The 27,460-nt window shown below is 44.2% G+C and overlaps 1 protein-coding gene across 7 annotated transcripts in view; it reads right to left on the bottom strand.

Moving 5' to 3' along the window:
- Positions 1-27,460, bottom strand: part of LOC140425249 (RNA-binding motif, single-stranded-interacting protein 3) — a 2,012,293-nt gene that overhangs the window by 114,646 nt on the left and 1,870,187 nt on the right. For all 7 annotated transcript variants that reach the window (XM_072509361.1, XM_072509362.1, XM_072509358.1 and 4 more), the window contains 3 exons: positions 21,813-21,859; positions 20,000-20,096; positions 11,472-11,522 (listed from right to left, as the gene is read on the bottom strand). In XM_072509361.1, coding sequence (XP_072365462.1) covers positions 11,472-11,522; positions 20,000-20,096; positions 21,813-21,859 — 195 coding nt within the window. The remainder of the gene's footprint in view (positions 1-11,471; positions 11,523-19,999; positions 20,097-21,812; positions 21,860-27,460) is intronic.

Raw genomic sequence — 27,460 nt, 5'->3', positions numbered from 1 at the left:
TCAGTAGAATCATGGGCGCGATTCTCCGCTCCCGTGCCGGTTGGGAGAATCGCCTGGCGCGCCATCTTTCGACGCAACGCCGGTCCGACGCCCTCCCGCGATTCACCCAAGCAGCGAGAACGGCCCCGTCGTGTTCTGCGCGGCGCAGGCCGGAGAATCGCCCGAGACACCCAAAATGGCGATTCTCCGCTATCCCCGTTATTCTCCGGCCCGGATGGGCCGAGCGGCCTGCCCAATACGACGGGTTCCCACCAGCGCCGTCCACACCTGGTCGCTGCTGGCGGGAACAGCGCAGGAATGCTGGGGGGACGGCCTGTGGGGGGGGGGGGGGGGAGGGGGGTTCCTGCACCGGGGGTGGGGGGGCCCTCAAGATCCATTCAACATCTTCTTGCAGGGCGGCCTCGGGGAGGACGGCAACCCCGCATGCGCGGGTGACGGCAGTTACGCAGCGCCGGCCGCGTCATTTACACGGCGCCGCTTTTACGCAGCGCCAATGCCCGGCGCGCGCTGACGACGCTGATTTCACGACACGCCCCCCCCACCCGAGTTCCTCGCGGCCCCGTTCCTTGCCCATTTTCGGGCCTTGAATCGATCGCGATCGAGGCCGTTTCACGCCGTCGCGAAACTCGACGGCGTTCACGACGGCGTGGGCACTTAGTCACGGGAGCGGAGAATCGCACCCATGTTTGAGCCGGTGAGACTGGTGATGGAAATGAAAGACCTATTTTTGGAAGTGCTGTTTGCGAGTTTGGAGGAGTTGATGGAGAGGTTTGGATTTCCGCGGAGGAGGCATTAAGTGTATTCAGGTGCGGGACTTTGCAAGGAAGGTTTTCCCGACGTTTCCGATGACACCTCCCACCTTGTTGTTGGACGGAGGGGCCATCTTGGCGATTTATGGGAAGATTTTGGAGGAGGATATGGTATGCTGGAGGGGGTAAAGGCCAAGTGGGAAGTGGAGCTAAAGTGGTGGCATTGAAGGAGGAGTTGTGGTGTGAGGTGTTGTGGAGGGTGAATGCCTCAACCTCATGTGCGAGACTGAAGCTGAGATAGTTAAATGTGATGTACCACGCACCTAACAAGATTGAGGATGAGCAGCTTGTTTGAGGAAGTGGAGGACATTTGCGAGTGGTGCGGGCGAGGTCGGGACAACCATGTACATATGTTCTGGTCCTGCCCGAAGTTGGAGAAATTTTGGGGTTCATGTTTCAGCACCACGTTGGCGATTTTGCATTTGGATTTGGAGCCCAGTCCCCTGCAGGACATATTTGGGGTGTCAGACTTACTGGAGCTGCAGACGAGAGCAGATGATTTAGCCTTCATCTCGCTGATTGCTCACAGGTGAGTCCTGTTGAGGTGGAGGTCAGCCTCTCTGCCCAGTGCCTCAGTATGGCTTGGACACCTAATGGAGTTCCTGTATTTGGTGAAGGTGGAGTTTATTTTGAGGGGGCTGATTGAGGGCTTCCATGAGAGATGGGGGGGTGGATGATTCTCCGAGCCCCGCGCCAGGACGGAGAATCGCCGCAACCGCGCCCCGACGCCAGTGCGCGATTCCCGAGGTGCGGAGAATCGGCGCCATTTGTGCCGGCGTGTTTGACGCAGCGCCGGCCGCGGGCCGCTGGAATCGGCGGGGCCGCTGATTCTCCGGCCTAGATGGGCTGAATGGCCATGCGGATACGAAAGAGTCCTGCCGGCGCCGTTTACCCCTGGTTGCTGCCGGCGGGTACTCTGCGCGAAGAGTCGGGGGACAGCCTGTGGGGCAGGGAAAAGCACTCCTTCACCGGCGGGGGCCTCCGATGCGGTCTGGCCTGCGATCGGGGCCCACCGATCGGCGGGCCAGCCTCTCCCCCCCCCGGGCCTACTTTGTTGCTCGGCCGGCCCCTGAATCCCCCACGCCATGTTGCGTCGGGGCCGGCGCGCCGAAGATGTCCCCCACTCATGCGCAGGTTGGCGCGGCGCCCATTTGGCGCCGGGAAGGGAGGCTGGAGCAGCGTGAACCGCTCCAGCGCTGTGCTGGAGACAGACGACAGAATCGGTCGTCCCCGTGCCCGCTTCGCGCCATCGTGAAATGCGACGGCGTTCACGACGGCGCAAACACTTTGTCTCCATTTTGGAGAATTGCCCCCGGGGTCTGTTTATTCTTCATTTTAAAGAGTTGGTTACTGTCAGCTGCTGGGGGGTAGGGATCGGGGGGGGGGAGGGGGCAATTTTTGAGTTATTGTTGGTTGGTAGAGTGGGGGGTGGTTGTTGTTCTTGATGTTTTGCATTGTTTTATGTATAAAATGTTGAAAACTGTATTAAAATATGTTTTAAAACATGTAGAATGGGCTTCTCCATTGCGTAGTGAATGCAATAAACATTGGATTGTACGGAGAAACAGTTGGATGTTGTGCTGAGGGACTGAAGGGTATTTCTGGATGGTTATGCTAAATAGCTTTTCAGCTACTAAACAGTCAAAACTGGGAACTAAGAAACTGGTCTGAACTGGTCTTGTATACCGTAAAATGGAATACGAGTAAAAATTAAGAAATAAGAATATTGGTCTGAACTGCTTTTTCCTATTGGGCTTGTAAAGTGAATAAAAGGTCAGGAAAGACTTTTTAATGAGGTATGTTTAGTTCCCAAAAGAAAATTATAAAAGTCTCCAGATTTCTTCAATTTGTACACGAGCAAGCAAGATACAAGTCTCACAGTGGCCACATAACTGCAGATTTCATTAAGAAAACTCTTCAAATGTGCATTGTTTGTTGTTCAGCTCAAAACAACATATTTTTTAAATCATGCCTCTCAATGAACTCACGTGCTAGTCAGAGAATTATTAGTGCTGCTAGTTTGCATTCAGCATTGGAAATAGTTCAAATGTCAACTGTGGTCGTTTCTCATTCCTTCCTGGTGACCTCACAGGATTCAAGTGGACATATCCAAAGCCAGAAAAACAATCAAACAGGAAGAATGTTTGTTGTTTAGCTCTATACAACATATTTTTTTTATCATGCCTCTTCATGAACTCATGTGCTAGTCAGAGAACCATTCGTTCATGAACTTGCCATATTTTAAAAGCAAGACAATCCATGAAAGGAATGCATCAAAAAATGAAACATACCCCAAACCTCGTTCAATTATTTTGGCAGTAGGCCTGCACCCAGCCTATGATTGAAATATCAGAGTTAGCTCAGTGCTGAAGCACAATAAACTGCGAGCTAGAGGGGCAACTCAGCTGAATATATGAGTATTAGAAGTTGCTGGAATACATTAGACATGCTAAATAAGAAAAAGAAACAAGAGTAGGCCATACAGCCCGTCACAAGCTTGCTCTACAACTGAATATCATAGCTCATTTTCGACCTCAACTCCACTATCACACTCTTTCCCCACATATCTCTTTTGATTTCTTTAGTATCTAACAATTTCTGTCTTGCATATACTCAACAACTGACAGCTCTTTGGGATAGAAAATTCCAAAGATTCACAACTCTCTGAGTGGAGAAATCGCTCATCTCAGTGATAGAGTGATAAATATCCTGATACTATGTCCCCCAACTCTGTGAAGCCCTCGAAGAACTTTATGTTCTAATGAGACCACCCCGTTCTTCTAAACTCAAGAGAATATAGGCCATATTAAATAGAACTGATTTTGTGAAAAGGTGTTTGGCAAACATTCCCTTGAATTTTGCAAGAAAACTGAAATAAGTACTTCATTATTTCATAGGACATCGTATACTGTGATGGAGTGTTATATTGCAACATGCTTTATGCCAGTTTGCCATATATTGGGATACAAAACAAACATATTTCATCTCATAAAGATTCTGGCATTTAAAAAACACCTTTCATTAGAAGGTGCTCTGAGAATATTTATTATCAAACATGGAGTGCAATGACAAAAATCGAAGTGAACATCATTACTGTGTGGTTGATGTCACTGTGACACAGGAGATCCAAATCTCCTATTACGGTTGTCAGGCAGTAATGGCATGTCATATTCCTGACTTTTAACATGTGAACTTTATTCAATGTGGGCTCTTTGAAATCGACTTCTCCTTTTAAGAGTGGACAATGTGCTGCAAAGATGGCCACCCAAGGTCAGATGACTGGCCCTGTGTTTTCAAAAAAGGCCTCATTGTCTATCAGAGACAAAAGGGCACATCCCAGGCAAAAGTTTTTACGACACATATGGTAAAATGCCGTTTGAAATTGTTAAATGTAAACATAAATTTGTATAAAAAGTACATAAGCCCATTATCGTGAGGCTAATTGGCTTGTCAAATTCAACTGTCAAGACTGTCAGAAGCATTTGTCAAAAACACCTGTCAAAGGGAGCAGTCAGGCTATCAAGGCAAACGTCTTGCCCATGAATCTTTGAAAAAATGCCCAGAGTGTTCAAAAAATAAATTGCTTGCTATTTCACTCTGTGTTGACATATGCCTTAGGGCTGCAAGACTGATTTCACAACCAACCATTATCACAGTAGGATTTATGCCATTTCACAATTTGATGCACAGCTGCAAGTGATTATAGACTGATGTTGGAATATTCTTGTAATGCTTGTCGCTATAAGGGAGTGTAGATTTAAATAAATGTATGCTGTTATAAGGCTTTCTTTACTTGAGAATAGGTAAATGTAATAAATGGGTTTATGAATGACTTTAAAAAAAATAAAATTAAGTCTGGAGTGAACACTTCAAACATTGGGCAGGATTCTCTGATCCTGAGGCTAAGTGTTGACGCTGTTGGAAATGCCGTTGTGTTTCCCGACGGCGTCAACATGGCCTCAGGAGCAGCAATTCTGTCTCCTACAGGGAGCCAGCACAGCACTGGAGCAACCCCAGCTACTGATCCTGGCATCAGCTGGGTCCGCGCATGCACAATGGCACCGGCGCCAACGCGCGCATGTGTAGTGGCTCCCTTCTCTGCGCCGGCCCCAACGCAACATGGCATAGGGCTAAAGGGACCGGCGCGGAAAAAGGAGGCCCCCAGCCCACCGATCGGTGGGCCCCGATCGTGGGCCAGGCCACAACGGAGGCCCCCCCCCCCCCGGGTCGCACCCCATCCCCCACACGCCGAGGTCCTGCCGGCTCCGAGCAGGTTAGAACGGCGCCGGTCGGACTCGGGGTTTTTGTTCCGGCCCATCGTGGGCCGAGAATCTACGGGGGGGGGGGGGGGGGGGGGGGGGGGGGGCGCTCGCCGACCACGTTGGTGCCAATGGCGCCGATTCTCTGCTCCGCGGGGAATCACGTCCCGGCGTCAGGGCGGCGTGGCGCGGTTCGCGCTGGTCGCGGCGATTCTCCAGCCCGTTCCCGGGCTGAGAGAATCCCGCCCACTATTTGATAGAACTTTATTTTATCTCATGTTTGCATGCGTCCTGATGTCTGCGCATGGTGAAAACTGGGTGAGTTGGCATGGCAGGTGCAAGGACAAAGGGTGGTGGGGAAGGCATGAACGATCATAGGGAATATAAAGGTCATCAGGTGGGCAGGGGCATGGTTATTTGGGGATCTCATCTTGGCTTGGGGGACCGGAGGGTCGATACAAATTGGTCGGGGATCACAGCTTGACAAGGGGGGGCGAATGGGATGAATAAATGGCATGGAAGTCGGTTTGAAGAATCGCCTGGGTCGCCAAATTTTCCCGCGACGCTGGTCCGACGCCCTCCCGCGATTCACGGAAGCGGCCAGATCAGCACAATCGCGTTTTGCGTGGCGCAGTCCAGTGAATCACCCGAGACAGCCAAAATGGCGATTCACCGGTACCCCTGCGATTCTCAGTGCCGGATGGGCCGAGCGACCTGCCCAGAACTGCGGGTTCCCCCCGGCGCCGTCCACTATCCAATATCCGGTGCCGGAGAATTCTGCAACCGGTGGGGGCGGGGGCTCGGAGAATCTCGCCCCAGACCTGAGAGCAAAAGTATAGAAATAGACATAGATCAGGCCCTTCGGCCCTCGATGTTGTGCTGAGCATTGAACGAAACCAAGATCAAGCTATCCCACTCCCTGTCATTCTGGTGTGCTCCATGTGTCTATCCAATAACCGCTTGAAAGTTCCTAAAGTGTCCGACTCCACTATCACAGCAGGCAGTCCATTCCACACCCTAACATTCCACACCCTAACCACTCACTGTCCATTGCCTCCGTTCACAGTGTCCGTATAGTATTGTCTCTTTTCTCCATCATTTTGGCCTCCGTGGAATATTATTCTCTTCCCTCCATTATTACTGTCTCCATGGAGTTTTATTGTCCCTTCCATTAATGTGGCCCCGTGCAGCATTACTGTCCCTTGCCTCCATTCGTACCGTGTTCATAGAGTATTATCTCTTTTTTCCATTATTACTGTCTCCGTGGAGTTTATTGTCCCTTCCCTCCATTCGTTCTGTCTCTGTGGAATATTGTTGTCCGTTCCCTCCATTAGCACTGACCCCGTGGAGTACTATTGTCCCTCCTCTCCGTTATGATTGCTCCTGTGTGCGGTATTATTACCGTTACCTGCAGTGTTGGGCCGCCGAAAAGTCGTTGCCGCCGCTCTGTCCGGGGCTGAAAGCTCCCCCGTCCCCGGGCATTTGGGCCTGGCTGGGCAGCCCCAGCAGGAGACAGAGGAACGCAGATAGAAGCACCGGGAGTGGCGGCAGCGCCATGTTGGCCGGGACGGGGCTAGGTACGTCGTTAAAAACGTTCTCCCCCCCCCTTCCACAAAGAAGGCAATTGTCTTAACCCGCTCAGGATGAATATCTTAAAACAACAAACCAGGGCTAATCAACCAAAGTCCACCATCATATTTGGAAAATGAACTGCTATTGTGATGAATCACAAATTTTCAAATGCTGTCTGCTGATAGATCCAGCAGCAGAAAGGGAAGCAATACCTATATTGTAAAAGAATATCATGATGTCCCCAAGTCTGTTCCTTTTTAGGTTCACCCATACAGCAAACTGACCGCCTGGTAATGAGACAACAGGAAACTAACTTTGAAAATCCTCAAAATGACTGGCTGTTCAATTCAGCAAATTACACTTTAGGAGTGGAGCCGTCTTTTCATCAGGCCCTCCATGCATATTTTCCAGAACATGACCATCACGTGAATTAGGTTTATAATTAATTGTTTATATCTTGTAAAAGTCCCCTGATTTCTTCAACTGTGCTTTCCTTCAGTGTGTGTGTGTATTTATGTGAGTGAGTGAAAGTTACCATAGGCCCTGAGGACCATAGGCTGCTATCCCATTTTGAGAGAGAGCTGACTGGTGATGATTTAACTTGAGGGTCGCCACACCTCGGGCGAGGGTCAAAGTTGAGAAGGCAGGGCCTTCAGGGATAACCTCAGCCGGTATGGGAATTGAACACGTGCTGTTGGCATTTCTCCGTATCACGAATTAGCCGTCCAGACAACTGAGCTAACCGACCTCCCAAAATGTAAATGTCTCCACAGTCCCAGAGAACTATTGGCTGCTTTCCCATTTGAGAGCTGACTGGTGGTGTATTAACCTGAAGGTCACCTCACCTCAGGCGATGGGCAAGATTGATAATAATAATCTTTATTAGTGTCACAAGTAGGCTTACATTAACACTGTAATGACGCTACTGTGAAATTCCCCTAGTCGCCACACTCAGGCGCCTGATTTGGTACACTGAGGGAGAATTCAGAATGTCCAACTCACTTAACAGGCACGCCTTTTGGGAATTGTAAGAGGGAACTGGAGCGCCCGGAAGAAACCCACACAGACATGGGAAGAACGTGCAGACTCTGCACAGTGACCCAACCCAGGAATTAAACCCAGGTCCCTGGCGCTGTGAAGCAACAGTGATAACCGCTGTACTATCGTGTCGCCCAGTGCAGTAGTGTTAGATTTCAGGGTGAATGCTCAAATAAACAATCATCTTCTTTTATTTAAACACACAACTTACTGCAGAAACTCGGGGTTAATAGCACACACACAAAAAATCCTCTCAAAAGCTTACTAATTGGCAACAGTGGAAATGGAACAAGGATTTTAACAGTTCTCTCTCACCCTGCCTGTAACACTTTCAAAACATATTTGAAAAAGTATGTCTTACAGGGAGACAGTCTCTTTATAATCATTTGAACTGTACTTAAACATCATGCTTTTTCTCTATTTTTCAGCCCTGTTCAGCCCAATTTATTGTATGTGATGTGAGACATTTTCTGCAATTTTACAGCTTTTTACCATTGACAATAGTATTGAAACTCCTTTCTGAATTACAAAAGGCACCTCCACATAATGGATCTCAGTTGGGGCAGCAGTAGAGATACTAAAATTAGCTTCATTGCTCTGAGCTGGGAGACAAAAAAAAAATCAATCTGGCTTTCAGCTCCTAATCACTACCTAGATTTTCATTTCATAGTATCTCAGTTGGTAAGTGCAGTGTATGGGTCTGGGGACAGATTATATTTGGGCATTATGCCCTCCATAACTGAATTCCTTCCCATGCTCACAATCTGGACTTCCACAATAAAAATGGCTACTTTGGTTGATGTTGCCAGTGCCCATGGAACCAGAAGGTGGGTTTTGGAGGCAAAGCAGAATACTGAAGATGTTATAAAGTCCTTTATGTAAATCGGGCAACTACATTTTAAAATACCGTAACCCTTCAGAGAAAATTCATTCTCTCAGAATTAGTCAAGTTGTAGAATTGCTGCTACTAAGCAGATATTTTGTAATCACAAAGAGCACAGGCCGTAGTACTGCTTTTCATTAACATTTCATCAGCAAACATAATTAACTTCAGGAACCCACTGATAATGTAAACTGTCATCGTTAAAAACCCAAGAAGCCCCTGTACCATAAATGCCATCTAATTCTAGCCTTTTAGAGGAATGCCGGATGTAATCTTTTCTGCTATCTTCTAGTAGTACTAGTCTCTCAGCAGCCTTAATAATCATAATTTAAGAAAGTAAATAGGGGGTACTGTTGTAACAAGTGCAAGACAGCATGGTCTAGCTGCTTTCCATTTTATTTCCAGAAAAACAGAGCGAGCCTTGTTCAGGTGAAGGCAGCTGAAAATGATAAAGAGATTGATGAAACGCAGGTTTTATGATTTTAATTGTCTCTGATGGTTCTAATTTTCTGGCCTTAGACTTCTTACGCTGGGGTGATTCTATACTCGATAGACAACCTTTGTTGAGAATATTTAAATATTTCAAACCAGAGGTTATTTTCGCAAGTCATCATTTTGCTGGTTCAGTTCAGTGAAACTGAAAACAAAATCTTTGACAGTTGCATTCTTTACAATTGCACTCTGCAACTGCTGACTGCCCAGCTGAGTGAGGGGGGAAAGAATACAGACATTGAAATGAAACAGGTTCACAGTCAGTTGCAAAGCAGAATTATCAGACCAGGTGCTCAATCAACTGCACCATCAATTGGGTATGAATGTACACCGAATAAGAAAATGATTCTGACCTTTCAAAACATGTCGTTGATTCTTTCTTACAGAACTGCAATTTTTCTTCTTGTGTAATATTGCAGACTTTCAATAACATAGACAACTAAGTTTTCAATAGCACGTCCAAACACAGCAAAACACCCAAGGTGTTCCCAGGAGCATTAACAAACACAATTTATCACAATTATGAGCCACATTTGGAGATATGTGAAATGTTGCTGGCAAAAGCTTGAAAAGAAGTAGATCTGAAGTAACATTTTAGCGAAAAGAGACACAGATAGGCAGAGAAGTTTAGTGAGGAAATTCTTGAACTAGGAAATGGGCCCACCGCATGAAGCAGACAAAGTGGCAGTTGAAATATGTGGTTCAGGATACTATGCCTATTGTAGGAGCCATTTGCAATTTTCAAGTATAAATTGGTGGAGTGTGCACCTGTAAATCCCTGTCCATTTGTACCAAAAGCTCAGTGGCCTAACCAGGAAATGTCTACTTTTTAAAAATATTGTGGAGCCCTAAAAGGAATCCTGGGCCATTACTGGCCCATCTGAGATTATTCCCCAGGATCACCTCTCTCCCAATCTGCCCCCAGGGCACCAATCACTGACTGGTTGTTTGTGCAAGCTGTCCAATTTCCTAGAACTGGCATACTGCAGCAGGATACCTGGAGTTTGGCAGTGGCATTTAAATGAGGCTGGACCTCAAAAGCTCCCAGGTTTCATGCCAGGAAGAGTAGGCAGGCGGGTGATACTGCAGCTTTGCCCACTTTGTAACCGTTTCCAGCGAAAGTCAAGGATCGCATCCACAGCACCTTACCGTCCTTCCCCTGGCCCCACCCATCAATCTGTGAAGAAATCCTAAAATGGAAGAGATTCTCTGATGAGTCAGTTTGTGTTCCAAAACTGCCCAGTTTACTCTGCTGGGCAGAAATAGAATCTGGCCACACAGCCAAAAGCACTGCTGTGTTTTTGGAAGGTCTGCCACCATGACGACCATTCTCCCAGGCTGGAGGAAGCCAGCAGCACAAAAAAGGCACTGCTGTCTGCAAGAGCAGATAAAGCATTTGGTCAATTTACCCAACAGCTCTGTTGAATTCAATCATTTAACATTTCAAACACCAATTGGAAAAGAAACAATTAGCACAGTGTGTGTGCGCAACAGTGGATAGCAGTATCTTCATTGAGGACAGAATTTTGGCTTTAATTAAATTGTACTGCCGAATTATACTACTCGTTCTGGCTGTTAAAAATATTCCATTTATTTGTGGCTCTTCTTTGTAGCAGCCACTCCATTTTGGTGGCTTTTAAGTGCGATTAAATGTCTATTACCCTTTGGTTCCGAATACTCATTACACATTTCGCAATCCATCCTTTTGCTATCACAAAACAAGGTTTTTGTAACCTTCAGCCAGCAGTAGACAGTGAATAAAATTAGATGTACAGAACTGAGGAGTACTGCCTAATTCTCCTTAATAATTTGATTGATAAATAATAAAATTGTTAAGCTTCATGTCAACAACAGTTAATTGGCCATTTAAGGGCTTGAATAGGCCAAAGGGTGGGCAACTTGCCTTACACTTTGCCCACCTCCTGTAATATGGGTGGCAGGGTAGTTTATTGGCAACCCACTTTATTTAATGTTACACCCACCCCTCCAGCCTTCAAATATCAAATAATAATAATAATCGCTTATTGTCACAAGTAGGCTTCAATGTGAAAATCCCCTAGTCGCCACATTCCGGCGCCTGTTCGGGGAGGCCGGTACGGGAATTGAACCCGCGCTGCTGGCATTGTTCTACATTACAAGCCAGCTGTTTAGCCCATTGTGCTAAACCAGCCCCTGCTCTATGGTAATATGGGACCCCAATGTTTACCCCATGAGATAGTATTTTGTATTGATACAGAAAACAGGGAGGTGAAAAACAGAAAATATAGTTCTGCTATAGATAACTACACATAAATCTATGGCATGAATGTTATTCACTGTTGGGAAATCTGTGGCTATCTGCATCTTACACAAGCTGAAGACATGGTGCTGCAATTCAAAGAACATATTAAAGCTACAAAAAGGTTTGGAATAACTTACTGCTGGTTGCATAACATATGGTTGATGAGGCATCCATGATGTACTCTGGACCTGTGTGGAAAATAAACCTAATTAGCAAAGTGAATTAAGAGTGAAATAAGTGGGGCAAATACTCTAGCACACAAATGTTCATTCCTTTAACACAGAGGGTTGCATGGTCCTCTTGCTGTAGCTCAAAGAATAGAGCTCTTAAGTTGGTAGAACCTTGGGACTGTGTTTATAAATTGGGATCAGTGGCATGTTAACAAGTTCGTACTTTTGTTTTCTTTTTACTGGAGAATTATATTAAGAAAAAGCAGGGCAAAAAACTCAGCATCCTCATGGAAAAGTCCAAGTTCAGCAATCTGGAAACCACATTGCTATCTTATAAGGTCATAGCTATTCTATATTAACAACCTTTCTATCTGAATGCTTTTTAGTAGTAAGAACTCAAGAAATAGAAGCATTTCAGCCCTTCAGGCCTGCTTTGCCTCTCAGTAAGATCCACTTTGTCCATCTTCCATCCTATCCCTTTGTCCCTTGATTCCCTTTGCATTTGTCCTGATCATACTCAATACCTGAGCTGATGATCCAGTTCTCTGAGGTAGAGAATTCCTGATTCACAAAGCTTTGAGTGAAGAAATTTCTCCTCATTTCAGGTGACCCTTGGATTCTAGGTTTTCTGGAAGGGGAACATTTTCTCATCGTCTACTCTGTCAAGTCCATTATGAATCTTATATGTTTCAAGATAATCACATCTCATTCTTTTAGACTCCAGGGAATAGGCCTGCTTGACTCAATCCCTCCTCAATGGATGATCCCCTTATCCAAGGAATCCATCTAGTTAACATTTGTAGCTAATATATTCTTGTTTTGTTAAGGAGATCAAAACTGTTCACAATACTCCAGGTGTGGTTCTCACCAAGGCCCTATATAACTGCAATGAGGCCATTTATAATAAAGGCTAACACCCATTTGCTTTCCCAATTTTTTGCTGTGAATGCATGTTAACTTCCTTTGATTCATGTAAAAGGACACTCAGGTCCCTCTAAATGCCAACATTTCCTAGCCCATTCTGCTTTTCTATTTTGCACACCACATTTCTTCACATTAGATTTCTCCTGCATCCTTCTCACCCACTCACCTAACCTGTCTATGTCTCTCTGTAGCATCTTTGAGTCCTTTTCCACCACTTACATTCCTATTTAACTTTGTAACATCAGCAAACTTGGATACAGTACACGCAGTCCCCTCATCTAACTACCTCTCATTGCTGAGTCCCAAGCGCTTATCCTTGTATACCCAGCTAGTTACAGCCTGCTAACCTGAAAATCACCTATTTATTCCAACTATCTGTTTCTGTCATTAACCAGTCCTTAATCCACGCCAATATATTACTCACAATCCAATGAGCTTCGATTTTGTACAATAATCTTGTGTGGCATCTTATTGAATGCTTTTATGAAAATTCAGACGCACTAATCCACTGGTTCCCCTTATCCATAGTTACAACCATAATTAAGTCAAAACTGTTAAACATGAATTTCCTTTCATAAATCCATGTTGAACCTGCTCAATTATATTATGATTTTCTAAGTGCCTTGTTATCACATCTCCAATAACAGGTTCTAAAATTGTTCCCAATCTTGGTTTCAGACTACCTGGCTTGTAGTTCCCTGCTCTCTGTCTCCTCATTTTCTTGAATGACGCGGTTACATTCACTATCTTCCAATCCATGGGGATCATTTAAGAGTCGAGGGAATTCTGGAATATCAAGACCAATGCATTCACTAACTTTAAATCCACTGGCCATCAGGTCCAGGGGATTTGTTGGGTGGGATTCTCTGGCTTACCGGCCACATGTTTCTCAGCGGTGGGAGATGGCAGGGTTCTCTGCTCCCATTGCTGTCAATGGGAATTCCCATTGAAGCCATCCCACGCCTTCGGGAAACCCACGGGTGGGGGTGCACTGCCAGCGGGACCAGATCATTCTGCCACCAGCGATTGGCCAGAGAATTCCAGTTGTTAGCTTTTAGTTGCATTAATTTCTCCACCACTGCTGTAGTTCATGGAGCCCTGCCTCCTTGCTTTTCTGTGCCTTGCCCCACCCTTGCAGGGTGGTGGCCCTTAAGAAATATATAACCAAGTGTCTCTTCCGATAGAGATAAATGCCTATGGTCCTTTGTGGACTATGGGTAATTAATAAAAAAAATACTATTTCTTTATTAATATTAATTTCTGTAAGTTTCACATTCTCACTAGACTATTACGTCTCTATTTTCAAACTTTCTTTTGTGGCTTCTAGCCTGGAGGACAGATACAAAGGGCTGGGTTTTCATGAAGGAGATGGGAAATGTGACTTAAGAAAGTTCTCATATCCATGAACTTGTGTCCGTTAAAGAGGCTTCTGACCACCATTTATTTGCTCCAGGAAGACAGAGGCAGGATATGTCATCTATTCTAACAGTGTCTGTTGATTAGACATTTGTTGTTTTCCCAGATGGCCTCATTGCGAATGCCTGGTTGAGCTCCAAGGATGGATATGCAATTAGTTCTCAGCAGGCATTGTTGACAAGGCTGAGAGGTCAACTTTGTTTGACTGACATCTTTATTACCTCACAATAATCTGATCTATCTCTGTTGTGGATTTTTACTGCCTGTGTGTTTATTTATACGAGATTAACAAGTGAAGTAGATGGAAGCTTCTGACATTAATATTATAAATGGCTGTGATTGATTGTCAGCTTTTTGAAAATTAAAAGGAATAATGTATTTCAAAGGAAATGTTGAATGATTGTTTTTTTCCTCTGGTTCCTAACTTGTGACTAAAGTTCTCTGTGGTTCATGACTCCTCAGAGAATCTGTGAACCATGGCTTTTAACAACAGACCCACCCCATCGAAATTGTGGGGTGAAATGCCAACCTGTAATGGAGCCAGCAAAGATGGGAGTGTTGCGTTTGGGCTGGCCACCTCCATCTTTACCAACGCCAATGAAAACTGTCAGAAATAAGAACGGGGTAGGGAATCCGGAATCGATTCTTTTCCACATTATTAAAGATTTCTTGACTCAGCCCAATTCCATGAAAATATGGACCAAAATATTAGTTTAATGTCTCTACTATTTCCTTATTCATTATTGTAACTTCTCCCGTCTCTGTCTGTAAGGGAACCATGTTTACTTTCACTAATCTCTTCCTTTTTACATACCGATAAGGTCCTTTACAATCTGTTTTCATATCTCTTGCCAGTTACTCTCACATTCGATTTTCTATCAATTTCTTTGCCATCCTTTGCTGGATTCCAAAATCATTCCAATTCTCAGACTTCGTTTTTAACAACAGTATTCGCCTCTTCTTTTAATCAGTACTATCTTTAACTTCACTTATTAGACACAGTTAGGTCACTTTACATATGGTATTTTTATTCATTTAGGGAATGTAAATTGTTGCAGATTATGAATTATGTCCTTGAATGTTCTTCACAGCTTTATCTACGACCATATATATTTTAATCCAATTTCTCAAACAATCTTAGCCAACTCGTTCCTCATTCCTGTGTAGTTTAGTCAGATTGAAGACCTTGATGTGGACTTAACTAAATCACTCAGATTATTAGTATCCAATATCTGAGTTGTCTGGCAATATTGGAGAAATGTGAAGATTTCAGGCATCTGTGAGCGTATCTTAGACACGTACATAAAACAGTAAATGGGGCTGAAGCGTCTGAGGAGTAGCAATTACCATCAGATCACTCCGCTGCAAGTTACTTACCTTGCACCAGAGCTCCACATTTCTCCCCGGACCTCCGAACCGGGACCCCTCAGAAACGTGGAGCGTAGAGACCTCCTTCATAGTGCAGGAACATCAGGGGAAACCAAACCATGCCCTTTTTATACAGCACCAGCTTCCATATTCCAGTAACTTTAAATGTCCCAAAGCCACTTTAGGAGCTATGGAGAGAAGGTAATTGGGTATGGTAAGTGGGTGTAGGGTATGTCAGGGGGGCAGTCAGTGTGTCAGGAGCTACTGTTGGGGCTTTGTAGGTAATCATGGGCGGGGAACAGAGATGTGTAGCAGTGTGTACTTCATAGAATTTACAGTGCCGAAGGAGGCCATTCGGCCCATCGAGACTGCACCAGCTCTTGGAAAGAACACCCTACCCAAGGTCAACACCTCCACCCTATCCCCATAACCCAGTAACCCCACCCAACACTAAGGGCAATTTTGGACACTAAGGGCAATTTATCATGGCCAATCCACCTAACCTGCACATCTTTGGACTGTGGGAGGAAACCGGAGCACCCGGAGGAAACCCACGCACACACGGGATGTGCAGACTCCGCACAGACAGTGACAGTGACAAGCCGAAATCGAACTTGGGACCCTGGAGCTATGAAGCAATTGTGCTATGCACAATGCTACTGTACTTGGGTCGGGATAGTCAAGGGATCGAAGGGAGTTAGAGTTGGCAAGTAGTCGGGTTGGGGGTAGTCAGGGACAGGAGTTGTAGGCAGAGACGCAGGGGGAGTAGTCGGGTGGTCAGGGGTGGTTGTCAGGTCGGGGATTATTCAAAGTGGATCAGGAAAGTAGTTGGGAGATAGTTGGTGTAGTCAGTTCAGTGGGGTAGTCAGGGAGTCAGGGGTAATCGGATTGGGGAGAGTCGGGGGAATTGGGAGTTGGCAGGCAGTCGGATTAGGCATTAGTTGGAGGGGTCAAAAAAGGGTAGCTGGGTCAGGGGGTAGTTAGGCGGATCGTGAGGTAAGGGTGTAGTCAGTGGACAGAGGAGAGTAGTCGAGGGAATCGGGAGGGGAGGATGTTGTTAGGAGCGCCCAACAGGGAATCAGTTATCCAGGAGTTAGAACTGGTCTTAATTCTTCTAACATTTCCTAGCTAACGATTCTGATAAGTGAGTCGGAACCATTCAAAGTCTCCAACTTTATCTCAGAGTTTTTGAGAGTTCCAGAAGCAGGGTAATTGCCCATCGGAAGTCCAAACTTCCTGGGAAATTCCTTTGGAGATTTCCAATGGTCCTCAGCACATCTTGGGGGGGCACCTCTGGGCTACGACCATCTGGAGAATAGATGTTCTGGGCCATGGTACAGAAAAGAGAAACCGGAAAATTAGTTTAAACTGATAGAGGAGGACAAGGGGACAGTCACAGGTCAATTTAGGATTGATAAAGAATGATCAATATATGAATGGACTTCCAGATAGAAATACAGAGGCGGAAACCCCAGAATTGTACATGAATCAACTGGATACAGTAATGCGGTGAAGTTAGGATCTTATTAGATGAAGGATCAAAGTCAATTAGTTCATTAGTAATTATGTCATTGATTAGTGATCTGCTCTTGTCTGGTACAAGTGACCAGATACAATTGGGTTTAGCTATTTATACAGCAACGTCTCAATTCTGAATGCTGCGTTGTTCCTAAGAGGGCCACTTCTATCCTCCATATGCCATATCTCAGCCAATTTTATATGTTTTGAGCCGCAGCCCATGCATGTTTCATAATATTGCATTCATAGGAGAAAAGCAAAAACAATTATTGATGGCAACTTTCGGTTATAACAGCAACCCTTTTTTAAAAATATGGTTTTGGTTCTGTACAAATATTTACACTGCACATCTGAAATTCCTGTCTCCTATTTTAACAGGTAACTTGGTACAAGCATCAAAGTATTTTTATAACAAAATTATTTCCAGCAAATTCCAAAGTTTTAAATTATTCAATTCACGTGTTGCGCTATGTGTGGCAGCTTGGCTTCTAGCAATTTGTATCAATCTTTGTCCACTTTCATCACAATAATATGCAAATGGGATGATCTGACCAAGATAATTTTCCATGCTGACTTCCATGTTTCATTAGGTTCAAAGATTAATATAACAGAAAAATTACCATTTACATACTGAGAGAGAAGAGATACAAACAGTGTCATTCATTGCACAATGAGACTAAAAAGAAATACTGGGAGAGAATGTGAGCAAGGTCCTTCCTATCTCTCTTTTAAAAAATCTTTTTATTGGCATTTAAAAAAATTATAAACAATTATGTACATTGCTGGCCGTGTTCATTGACTGTACAATACAGAAAGGTTTGTCTTTTCCTTCTCTTAAGTTCTATATACATTCTGCTGCCATCTGGCTCGGCGTGTGGTCCCTCCCACATCCCCCCAGCCCGCCCTTCCCTACCCCCCTCTCCCCCTTGTGTCCCCCCTGGACCTATATACAGTCTGCTGCCATCTGGCTCGGCGTGTGGTCCCTCCCACACACACCCAGCACGCGCTTCCCTACCCCCCCTCTCCCCTTGTGTCCCCCTGGTCCGACATACAGTCTGCTGCCATGTGGCTCAGCGTGTGGTCCTCCCGCACCCTCCCCCAGCCCGCCCTTCCCCCTCCCCTTTCTTTTCTACCCCCGTCAACTTCGGCTGTATTTCCCCTGTGAAAGAGTGGGGGGGGGGGGGGGGGGGGGGGGGTGCTGCCCCTCCCTCCCGCTTTGTCCGTTTTGTGTCTCTCCAGCCTATTCTCCTCTTCCCTTCTCCCCCCGGATTGCGCGTTCCTATGTTTTCCCCCCGTCTTTATTTTCTTTTTCCTCTCTCTTTTCTTTCTAACTTTCCCGTTTCCCTATCTAGTCATTGTTGCTGGCCTCGAACAGGCTCTGGAACAGGCCGACAAACTGCTCCCATGCATTTAGTAAGCCTTCCTCCCACCCTCGGATGGCATATTTAATCTTCTCCAGATGGAGAAATTCCGAAAGGTCAGTAAGCCTGCCTGCAGCTTTGGGCGGTGCTGCCGGTCGCCAGCCGAGCAGGATTCTTCAACGTGCGACTGGGAAGCGAAAACAAGGGCGTCGGTCCTCTTCCCCATGTGTAGCTCTGGCTGCTCCAATACCCCGAAGATTGTCAAATTTGGGCATGGCTTCGCCCTCACCCCCACAACCTTGGACATTGCCTCGGAGAAGGTTGTCCAGAACCCAGCAAGTATGGGACAAGCCCAGAACATGTGGGTGTGGTTGACCTGGCCCCTCTGGTACCGTTCACATTTATCCTCCACCTTCAGGAAGAACCTAGCTCATTTGGATTCTGGTCAGGTGTGCTCTGTGCATCACTTTGAACTGCATGAGGCTGAGTCTTGCACAGGAGGAGGTGGAGTTGGCCCCACTCAGAGCCTCGCTTCAGAGTCCCTACCCCACTTCTGTCCCCAGTTCGTCCTCCCACTTCCGCCTGGTCTCGTCCAGTGGTGTTCAGGCACTGTCCAGTAACTATCCATACATTTTCACACAGTCCTTCCTCTCTCACTCTAACTTGTGGAGGTTCAGCAGCAAGCCAGAAGAAATGGAACAAGACTACAAAGAATATTGTGATGGGCGAGTCTTTTTGAGAACCCCAAAATATATCATGGAGGTCAACCAACGTCTCCCTTTAATGTATTTGTTGCTTTTCCTACCACACGTCTTTTCCCTAGGTGTGGGATTACAATTATGGACATGTGGGTTTTTTAAACACAAAACACTGTTTATTCCATGAACTCAACTTAACATCTTAAATAAACATTGGACCTCTTAACACCCCTTGCTTCAAAGATAACTCAGAAAATATTGCAACAGTAAATAATTCCTTAAAATGTTCCTTCAAACTTCCAAGAGACTTAACACCTTTAAACAAAATCACATCAGGTTAAAGGTTTTACTATTATGAGTTTAAATCACCCAAATGATCCAGAGTTGGTCTTTTATGGCAGACATCACAGCAAATCCAGCTCACTGCAAAACACAGGCACTCACAAGCTCTTTTCAAACTAACTGCAGCTCTCTGGAAACACACAGACACACACCAGCTCTTTTCAAAACTGAAACTAAAAATCTGCAAAATGGCTGACCTGACCTTAGCCCCACCCACTCTCTGACATCACTGTTTTCTTAAAGGTACATTGCTTAAACATCCATGTCTTAAAGGTACTCTCACATGACAATAGGAAGATATAGCCCTTGAGCCTACTTCACCATTCATTCAAATCACTGGATTGCAACCTTAAACCCACTTTCCTGCCCGAATCCCATAACCCTTTACTCCCTTGTCAATCAAAAATCTGATGAAACTTTTATAACTTCCCCAGTCCTCCTCCACTCCACATATCATTGTATATTGACTAAATGAGATGTAGAAGATGCAGCTCACCAAAAAAGACCACTAACTAGTGTAGTTATCCAAACCAGACACGGGCAGCTGTAAAATTGCCCGAGTAAGATGTGCCAGAAATAACATGCAGCAGCTCTCACACTGAGTAAAGCATTATAGGGATTCAAATAAAGCTTAGGAAGGACAGGATGACAATGAATATGAAAAAATAATCTTTTGAACCTCAGCTCCAACATATCCAATTCCTCCTTGTAGACCTCCTTCCAGTTAGCTCCAAGTAGTCAAAAAAAATACTTGCATGCATTGTTTTCCAGAAACAAAAATAATGTAAAAATTGAATGTAATCTTTGTGTGTTAATGATTAACAGAATAATGGGAGATAATAAAGAGCAATGGGACATTCACCCCTACCTGATATGTTGAAACAGGAGAAGCAGCAATGAAAGGTGTAATAGATGTCTGTGCAATCATACGATTTGTTGCAATACTGTATGGTGAAGAATAAAAACTGTAGGAAGTAAGCACAATATTAGTAAAAGAAAAGCAATTCCAGACAAAAACCACAGCTGGCACCATTCCCTTTCCAACTGCTTCAATGTGCTGTGTTTCTGAACAGCCAGGTCCATGAGGAACACATTCACAATGGTTCATTGTGAAATTATGCAGATCAAAGGCTGGGCAATCCTGACTGCTTGAACTTAAAAACATCTATTCGACATAGTGCACAATCGTCCCCCCCAAAATGGCAAAGTGTCAGGTTCTGACTGAAAACTGGTGTGTTTGTCCCCAGAGAAACAGACAGGTTTTCGCTGCACATCTTCTGACACTTTGTCAAAAACATGCGGAGGGGTGTGTGTTTTGCACCGGCAACCTTGAGGGGTGGCCTGAAGATGCCAGCAAGCCCAGCTCTACAGAGATCGGGGCACCATTTTTAACGAGCGCCCCAATCTCAAATGGAAAATAGAAGGCACCCCTCCACCTCCACCATCGGCGGCATCGGGGTTTCATTCCCATGCGCTCCCTCTTCTCCACCAACTTCATTAGCATTAGGGCTTCATTTCCCCCCCTACCCACCATCTCTGCTGGCATCGGGGCTTCATTTCACTGCCCACCCCACCCCCAACCACTATTTACGGTATCAAGGCTTCAGTGCCTCCCCCCCTCCCTTTCCCCCAACCCACGCACACATAATGGGACCCCCCCCACACCCAGTGTTGTTCCCAGGTTGGCATAAAGGGTGCCAGGGCCATGTCCCTGACCACCCAGGGACTATACTCACCTCCAAGCCCCCGGCATGTTCATCACAACTGGTTTTCGTTTTTTTGAAACCAGCAATGATTCCCGTTGATGTGACATCACACCAACGATGAGAAACATTTGACATCTCTGGAATCAATGGCGTTAAGCCATTTATGCATATTTAAATGAATTAAAATTTATGATAATCAGGTTCAGACCCAGCGGAGAGCCCAGGAACATCGCATTCTGAGTTCTCGCTGACACAAATCCCGTGTTAGGCCTCTCACGAGCGGCCATTCCGGGATCTGCACCCCTGGCGAATGGGCAGGAAAGATGGCGGCTATAATGTTCAATTCTCAAGTTGTTTGCCAACATGTGCCTTAGAGGACACTATTATCCTGTCTGATATATGTACACATATGAACATGTTTCCATTACACATGCTCTGGGTACAGTTGTTCTTTGATGTTTCTATCATCATTAGTTTCCTCACCAAAACCTGCTGCCCATTCTTAACCCAATTGAAAAAAATACTGGACTTAAAATAATAGATTTTCCTCATTGTTGGCATCCCTCCCCAAAATAGTTCAGTTAAGCGTGTGCAAATAAGGTTTTATAGAAATATTTTACAGAAAGCATTTGTACTAATTTTGTTATCACACAAAAGCATTCTAGAGCAGTGACTAACTGCAAAAGCGGTGAGGTGGAATACAGTATTGCTGTGCTGCAGTTGAAAGGTCTGGCAATTCCTCCTAGACTGTTATAAGTGGCAGCAGGAATTGCTGGAATTGCATTACTACCAAGCCATTTGTAAGTGTTAGTACTCTGACTAAAACACAGGTCTGCAATGTGAATGCTTCAATGTCAGTGTAGGCTCTGTGTTAAATTTCGAATAGTATTTATGGAAGGTGGTGGTAACCCGAGGTGCTTTGAACATGCCAATAATTTATAAGAAGCCAGCAACATAGCTCCAGAAAATACTCACCCGTTCTGCATAGCAGCGGTGGGGTCATAGGTTAAAGCCATTCCAGTCTAAAAAAAAGGAATTGTAACAATTGTTAAATAATGAGTTCCTGAAGTTCTGTATGTTGACACCAACTAAACTATTGTTATTTATCTCATACCTTCTAAATCACTGAATTATTATCACATTAAACTGATCACGTTTTGAAGCAATATAAAATGGTCAATAGTTCAATAAATGTAAAAGACGTATCCAAGTCCCTTTACTGGCAGCTGCCTGTAACTCATTGTTTATACTAAGATTTTAAAGTTATTTAAAGGGAAACTATCTCAAGAATTCATGTTTGGCAAACATTTGTTGTTGGCCATGACAGAGAATACTGCAGCGGTTCAAGAAGGCGGCTGCATCACCATCTTCTCAAGGGCAATCTGGGATGGGCATTAAACGCTGGCCTTGCCAGCGACACCCATGTCCGTGAATATCATTTTCACTGTGACGTTAAAGCAACACAATAGCCTCTTCCAATAAGATACATGATGTTGATTCATGCTAGGAGCACATGATAAAAGGTTGGTTAATGTGACTTTTCCTGAAGGTAATGCCTTTTTAGGGAAATCCAATATCAAATCAGTGAATGAATCCAATGTCAAATAAGCCAACAAACTGTACTTTCACCTCTGCTTTGCGCTATGAATATTAAACTGATGGTAGCTTTTTTTTTTGTCGATCCAGGCAGATTTTATGTTTTGCAGTTAGGTCTGCTCTCCTGTCCAAGTGACAAGGATTTTTATGGAGTAAAAGCAGAAGCAGGCCATTCAGCCCTTGATTTTTGTTTAAATTCTGAATAGTTTCCTTGGGTTTTTAAAAAAAAGGATAGGTCAGCAATCCTTTCTTAAATGTGGAAAATGTCAGTTTGTATCAATTCCTCTTTGGGGCATTAAGCCAACTGGCCAGTAACCAGCTGGTTACGAGCACATAATTAAGCCCATTTGGCTTTTCTAGTTTCCCACTGTGAAAAATCAAGCCATACAATGGAACATAACACGCGGTAATGAAAATGCATCAGCTAAACAACCAGAAACTAGCCACTTCATTGTGTTAAGTTTAGTTTACATTGACAGCAGCAGAAAAAGAATGGCAAGCTGAACCACACCATTGCACAAGACAAATTTCAGGGAGCAAGACATTCACATTTCACCAAAAGGATTCATTAAATTCATTCATTACCTAAACCAAGTGGACGTTGAAATAACTGGGCGAAGATTGCCTTTAAAGAAATGCTCAAAATTTGAAAAACCAAGATAGATGCAAGGGCCTGTAGAAAGCAGCTGAATATCTTTGAAGGAATACCAAGGATTAGGCACCTCATTATAAAAGTCTATAAAGCATGGACAATGGTGAACCTGCAATAGCAACCATATTATTGACTGCTATAGAGAGACAAGTTGTCAGACATCCAGCAATTATAAACATTAATTATTCACTATTCTTTTGATTAATAGATCAACCGTATGTACTGTAGACCAGTATGATGTGTATATCAACACATTGCTCAGCATTTAAAACATATTTACAAAGTCATTGTCCATATATAATGCACAACATAGATTTCTGCAAGCAAATTGTTTCAGTCTGTGGCAAGAACACATTCCTGAAGGATGCACAGTTCAAAGTGGCAATTTATTTCACAAAATAAGCTGCTCAAGATATCTACATAAATGATTTATCCAAGTTCCTCCCTGAGTCAGTGACACTGGGTCAAAATCCAAGAAGTCTCTATCTACCAGCATTGTGGGACCACCTTAGTCTGGGCTGTAGTGCATCAAGAACAAGGTCAATACCATCTTTTAGTAACTCAAAGGAAGCTGGCGATAAATGAACAAAGTCTTAAGTTCTGCTTAAGGTACTCTCAGTACAGTCCTTGCTGGGATAACTAACCACACCGGGCCCAACTTTGGGCCAGCTTTTTATCTTAGTTCATAACGAGCCCCAGGTGGGTGTCCTTCACCCCCTATCTGGGAAGCTCGTACTCCACGAGTCCCATGGGGAGGTCAATGATGGTTTCCCCTTGGTCCTCGTGGAGGTTATGACACTTCTAAAAGGCAACCAAGGAATGACAATAAATACTGGTCTGGTCAGAAAGGCCCATATCCTGAGAATTAATAAACAAAAAGTTTATAAACTGTGATATTTTGTGAAATATGACTGTTGAATGATAACTTCTAAAGCTCTTCCATGCTTGCATCATTAGCTGGGATTTTACTGCCCCACAAATTCCCGCCGAATGTCAATGGGCCTTTTGCTTGGTTGCCAAATTTTCCGTGTTGGTCCTCATATTTTAAGAATTCCAATATTTCTATGATTTAAAACGTAATAATTTTGTGAGGTGCTTCTGGCTTCGTTGGAAAAAACGTGAGTCACTGAGTCATTTCTAATTCTGCTCCATGTATCTGCCTGGTGCCTAAAAATTAGTTTCTAAACATTGCCAAAAAATACATTATACATAACATGTATTTAATATGAAGAATATCCCATAAAATTAAACTAGGTAAGCAGTACCCTATCAGAATTGATTTTGATCCCCTAATTACTGGGTTCTAATGCATTAAAAATGAGAATGTGTTAATTATGTTCTAAGTGGGGACAGCACAAAATTAAGTGTTCCACTATATTTGTGACTGGGTGGTTTACATTTAATGTAAGGCCAATTTTTACAGGATTCCACTTCGGCACATCATAATACCAACAAGCCATTCCAATGAAGAACTCCATTCAACCTGTGATAACCCACTGAATAGCTCTCTCACACTGGCTGGGAGGAGGCAAATAGTTGCTGAGACAGGTCTCCATTCAAATATTCGCAGGAATACCTATGATGGCAGTGCAAGTGTAGACATCTTGCATACAGGCTCGTATTATGGATATAATTATCTGATCATTGAAACTGTCATTTGCCTGGATTTCTTTCTGGTCATTAGTTATTTAGTGGATTATATTGTGATCTTTATGCAGTAGTGCTCTGCTACCACCCAAGTGGGACTGCTGAAATTCCTTGAATAAAGCAACATGGATTGCCACTGCTAACAATCAAAGACATCCAAACAGAAAATACTAAAGATTATTCAAATCTACTGGCATTCTTATGCATTTTGCATTTGCCGAGTGTATGGGATATGGAAGCAAATCCAGGATTCCACTTAGAGGTCGTGGCAGCTTCATTTCACAGAAGCTATTTATTTTAGTGAAACAAATACTCAATAAAATACTGCTGTCGGTATAGTGTCAGTATTTCTATACTAATAAGGTGAAGGTGCAAAAGGTCCACAACTGTGAAATCATTCTATCAAATCCCATCAGATACCTCCGGTCTATTGAAAGCATATTAACACTGTCAACAAAATGGCATAAAGAAGGTTGACTTCAGTGTACAAAGGCCCACAATATATTGAGAAAGCTCTATAACACCGTTGGGAAAATAATTTATTTTCTCCAGTCAAATACGGTATTCTAACCAATCTAGTGAACCTGTTTTATTGTTAATGCCTGTGAGAAGAACCATCTTCTGCAAAGACCCATAATCTTGGGCACCTATTACCTCCCTGGTATGTAACCCCGAGAACAGTAACATTAGTTAGAAGGCCGTTCATAATATTTGCCTTACTTTGTAGATTCGATTTTGTGAGGTGAAGCATTGAGCACAAGTGTGGACAAAATAATCTTGCAGGACAGAAATGAGACAGATTAGAACCCACTGGGGAGGAAGAATGATCCAAATCCACAGTCCAGTTGCCACCTTGGAGAATTGGATCAATGCTATGCTGCTGAGTGAAGCAATGATCTAACAATGAATCTGCCACTCGGAGTTCTAAATATATGGGAGGGACTGCACCAGTAGCAGAGATGAAAGAACATGCAGACAAATCAGATGATTTGACATCTCACTATCAAACTCAATATTCAAAAGCTTTACAGTGGAAAGTGTGGACCTTTGAAAGCAGGTCATTGCCAATATTATCACAAGTGTCCAGCCTAGGTGTACCCACCCATAAACTGACAAGAGAGTGCAACAAATAGACAATTAAGCTTAATGCCGTTGGCACAGCAGAGAAGTTCTCCAGCCACTCTACTCATCACAAGAATGCAAAGGCACCTTCCATATTGCCGAGAGAGGCAAATGCTTGGAGCTCCCTTGAGTCATTTGAAGGCCCCCACAGCATCTACTCGTCCTTTAGTTGAGATTTTACTCCCTAGCCAGCTTGCTCTGTATAGCATCCTATAAAAATACTTTCCAAAGATAATTGTTTGGAAATCTGAGAATAGGAAAGGTCTTAGTTGTGTAACGTCACAGGAGTGTTATGAAGGAAAATCGGACTCCAAGCCACATTAGGTGATATGAGGGTGGATGGCCAAAAGCTTGGTTAAAATAGATAAGGTTTAAGGACCGTATTAAAGGATAAAATACAGGTGGAGAGATGAAGAGGTATAAGGAGGCTTAAGGAGGGAATATCTGAGCTGGGGCATGACCAGCAATTGAGCAATTAAAACTGGAGATGCTCGAGAGGCCAGAATTAGGACAGTGCAGATATGTTGAGGGCTATGAGGCTGGAGGAGATTACAGAGTTAGGGAGAGGCGAGACAATGGAGGGAATTAAAAGTGGATGAGAAGTCTAAAGTCAAAGCTTTACTTAATTGGGAGCCAATGTGGGTCAATGTGCACATCGGTGAATGATATTTGATGTGAGTTAGGTCACTGGCACCAGAATTCTGAGCGATCTCAAGTTTACAGAGAATGGAGGAGGCAGACCAGGGGTGAATATGAATAGTTAAGTCTAGAGGTAACAAAGGCAGGTTAAGGATATCAATAGCAGATGAGCTGAGACAGCGGTAGAGTTGAGCGATGTTGTGGAGTTGGAAATAGATGATCTTAGTAATGATGCACACACATGGTCAGAGCTCATTTTAGAGTTAATTATGGTTGAACCTCAAACAGTTCTCAGGGAGGGAGGTGGAATCGATGGATAGGGAGTGTTGTTTGTCACTCAGTATTGCCAATATTTAAATTGGAGGACATTTCTTTTTATCTAGAACTGGATATTTGATAAGCAATCTGATAATTCAGCAGCAGTGGGGGAGTCAAAAGAGGTTGCGGTGTGGTAGAACTGATTGTCGCCAGTCTACTTGTGAAAGCTGACAATGTGTTTCTGGTTGATGTCACCTTGGGACAGCATGTGGATGGAAAATAGAAGGGGGCCAAGGACAGGTGCTTAGGAAATACCAGAGGTAATGTTGTCGAAGTGGGAAAGGAAGTCATTGCCGGTGATAGATAGATAAAAATAGAACCAGGTGAATGCAGCAACATTCAGCTTGTTGACATTTGAGTGGTGGTGTAGGAGGATGGTGTCAAAGGTTGCTGAGGTCGAGAAGGATGTGGAAGGATTGTTTACATTCGTCACAGCATACACTTATGACTTTTTAAAGAAATATTCTGGGTACTGTCTTGGGGCAGAAACCTTATTGGAGGGATTCAAACATGAAGTTCCAGGAAAGATGGGAATGATTTTGGGAGGCAACAACACGTTCAAGAACTTAGAGGAAAGGGAGGTTGGAGACGGTGTGATAATTTCCCACGGCAAAGGGGTCAGGAGTTGGTTTTGTGAGTAAAAGGGTGA

The sequence above is a fragment of the Scyliorhinus torazame genome, chromosome 6, assembly GCF_047496885.1.
Source record: "Scyliorhinus torazame isolate Kashiwa2021f chromosome 6, sScyTor2.1, whole genome shotgun sequence".
Taxonomy (NCBI): Eukaryota; Metazoa; Chordata; class Chondrichthyes; order Carcharhiniformes; family Scyliorhinidae; genus Scyliorhinus; species Scyliorhinus torazame.
Note: the sequence above shows the minus strand (reverse complement) of the source record. Positions and strands in the feature narration are given on the sequence as shown.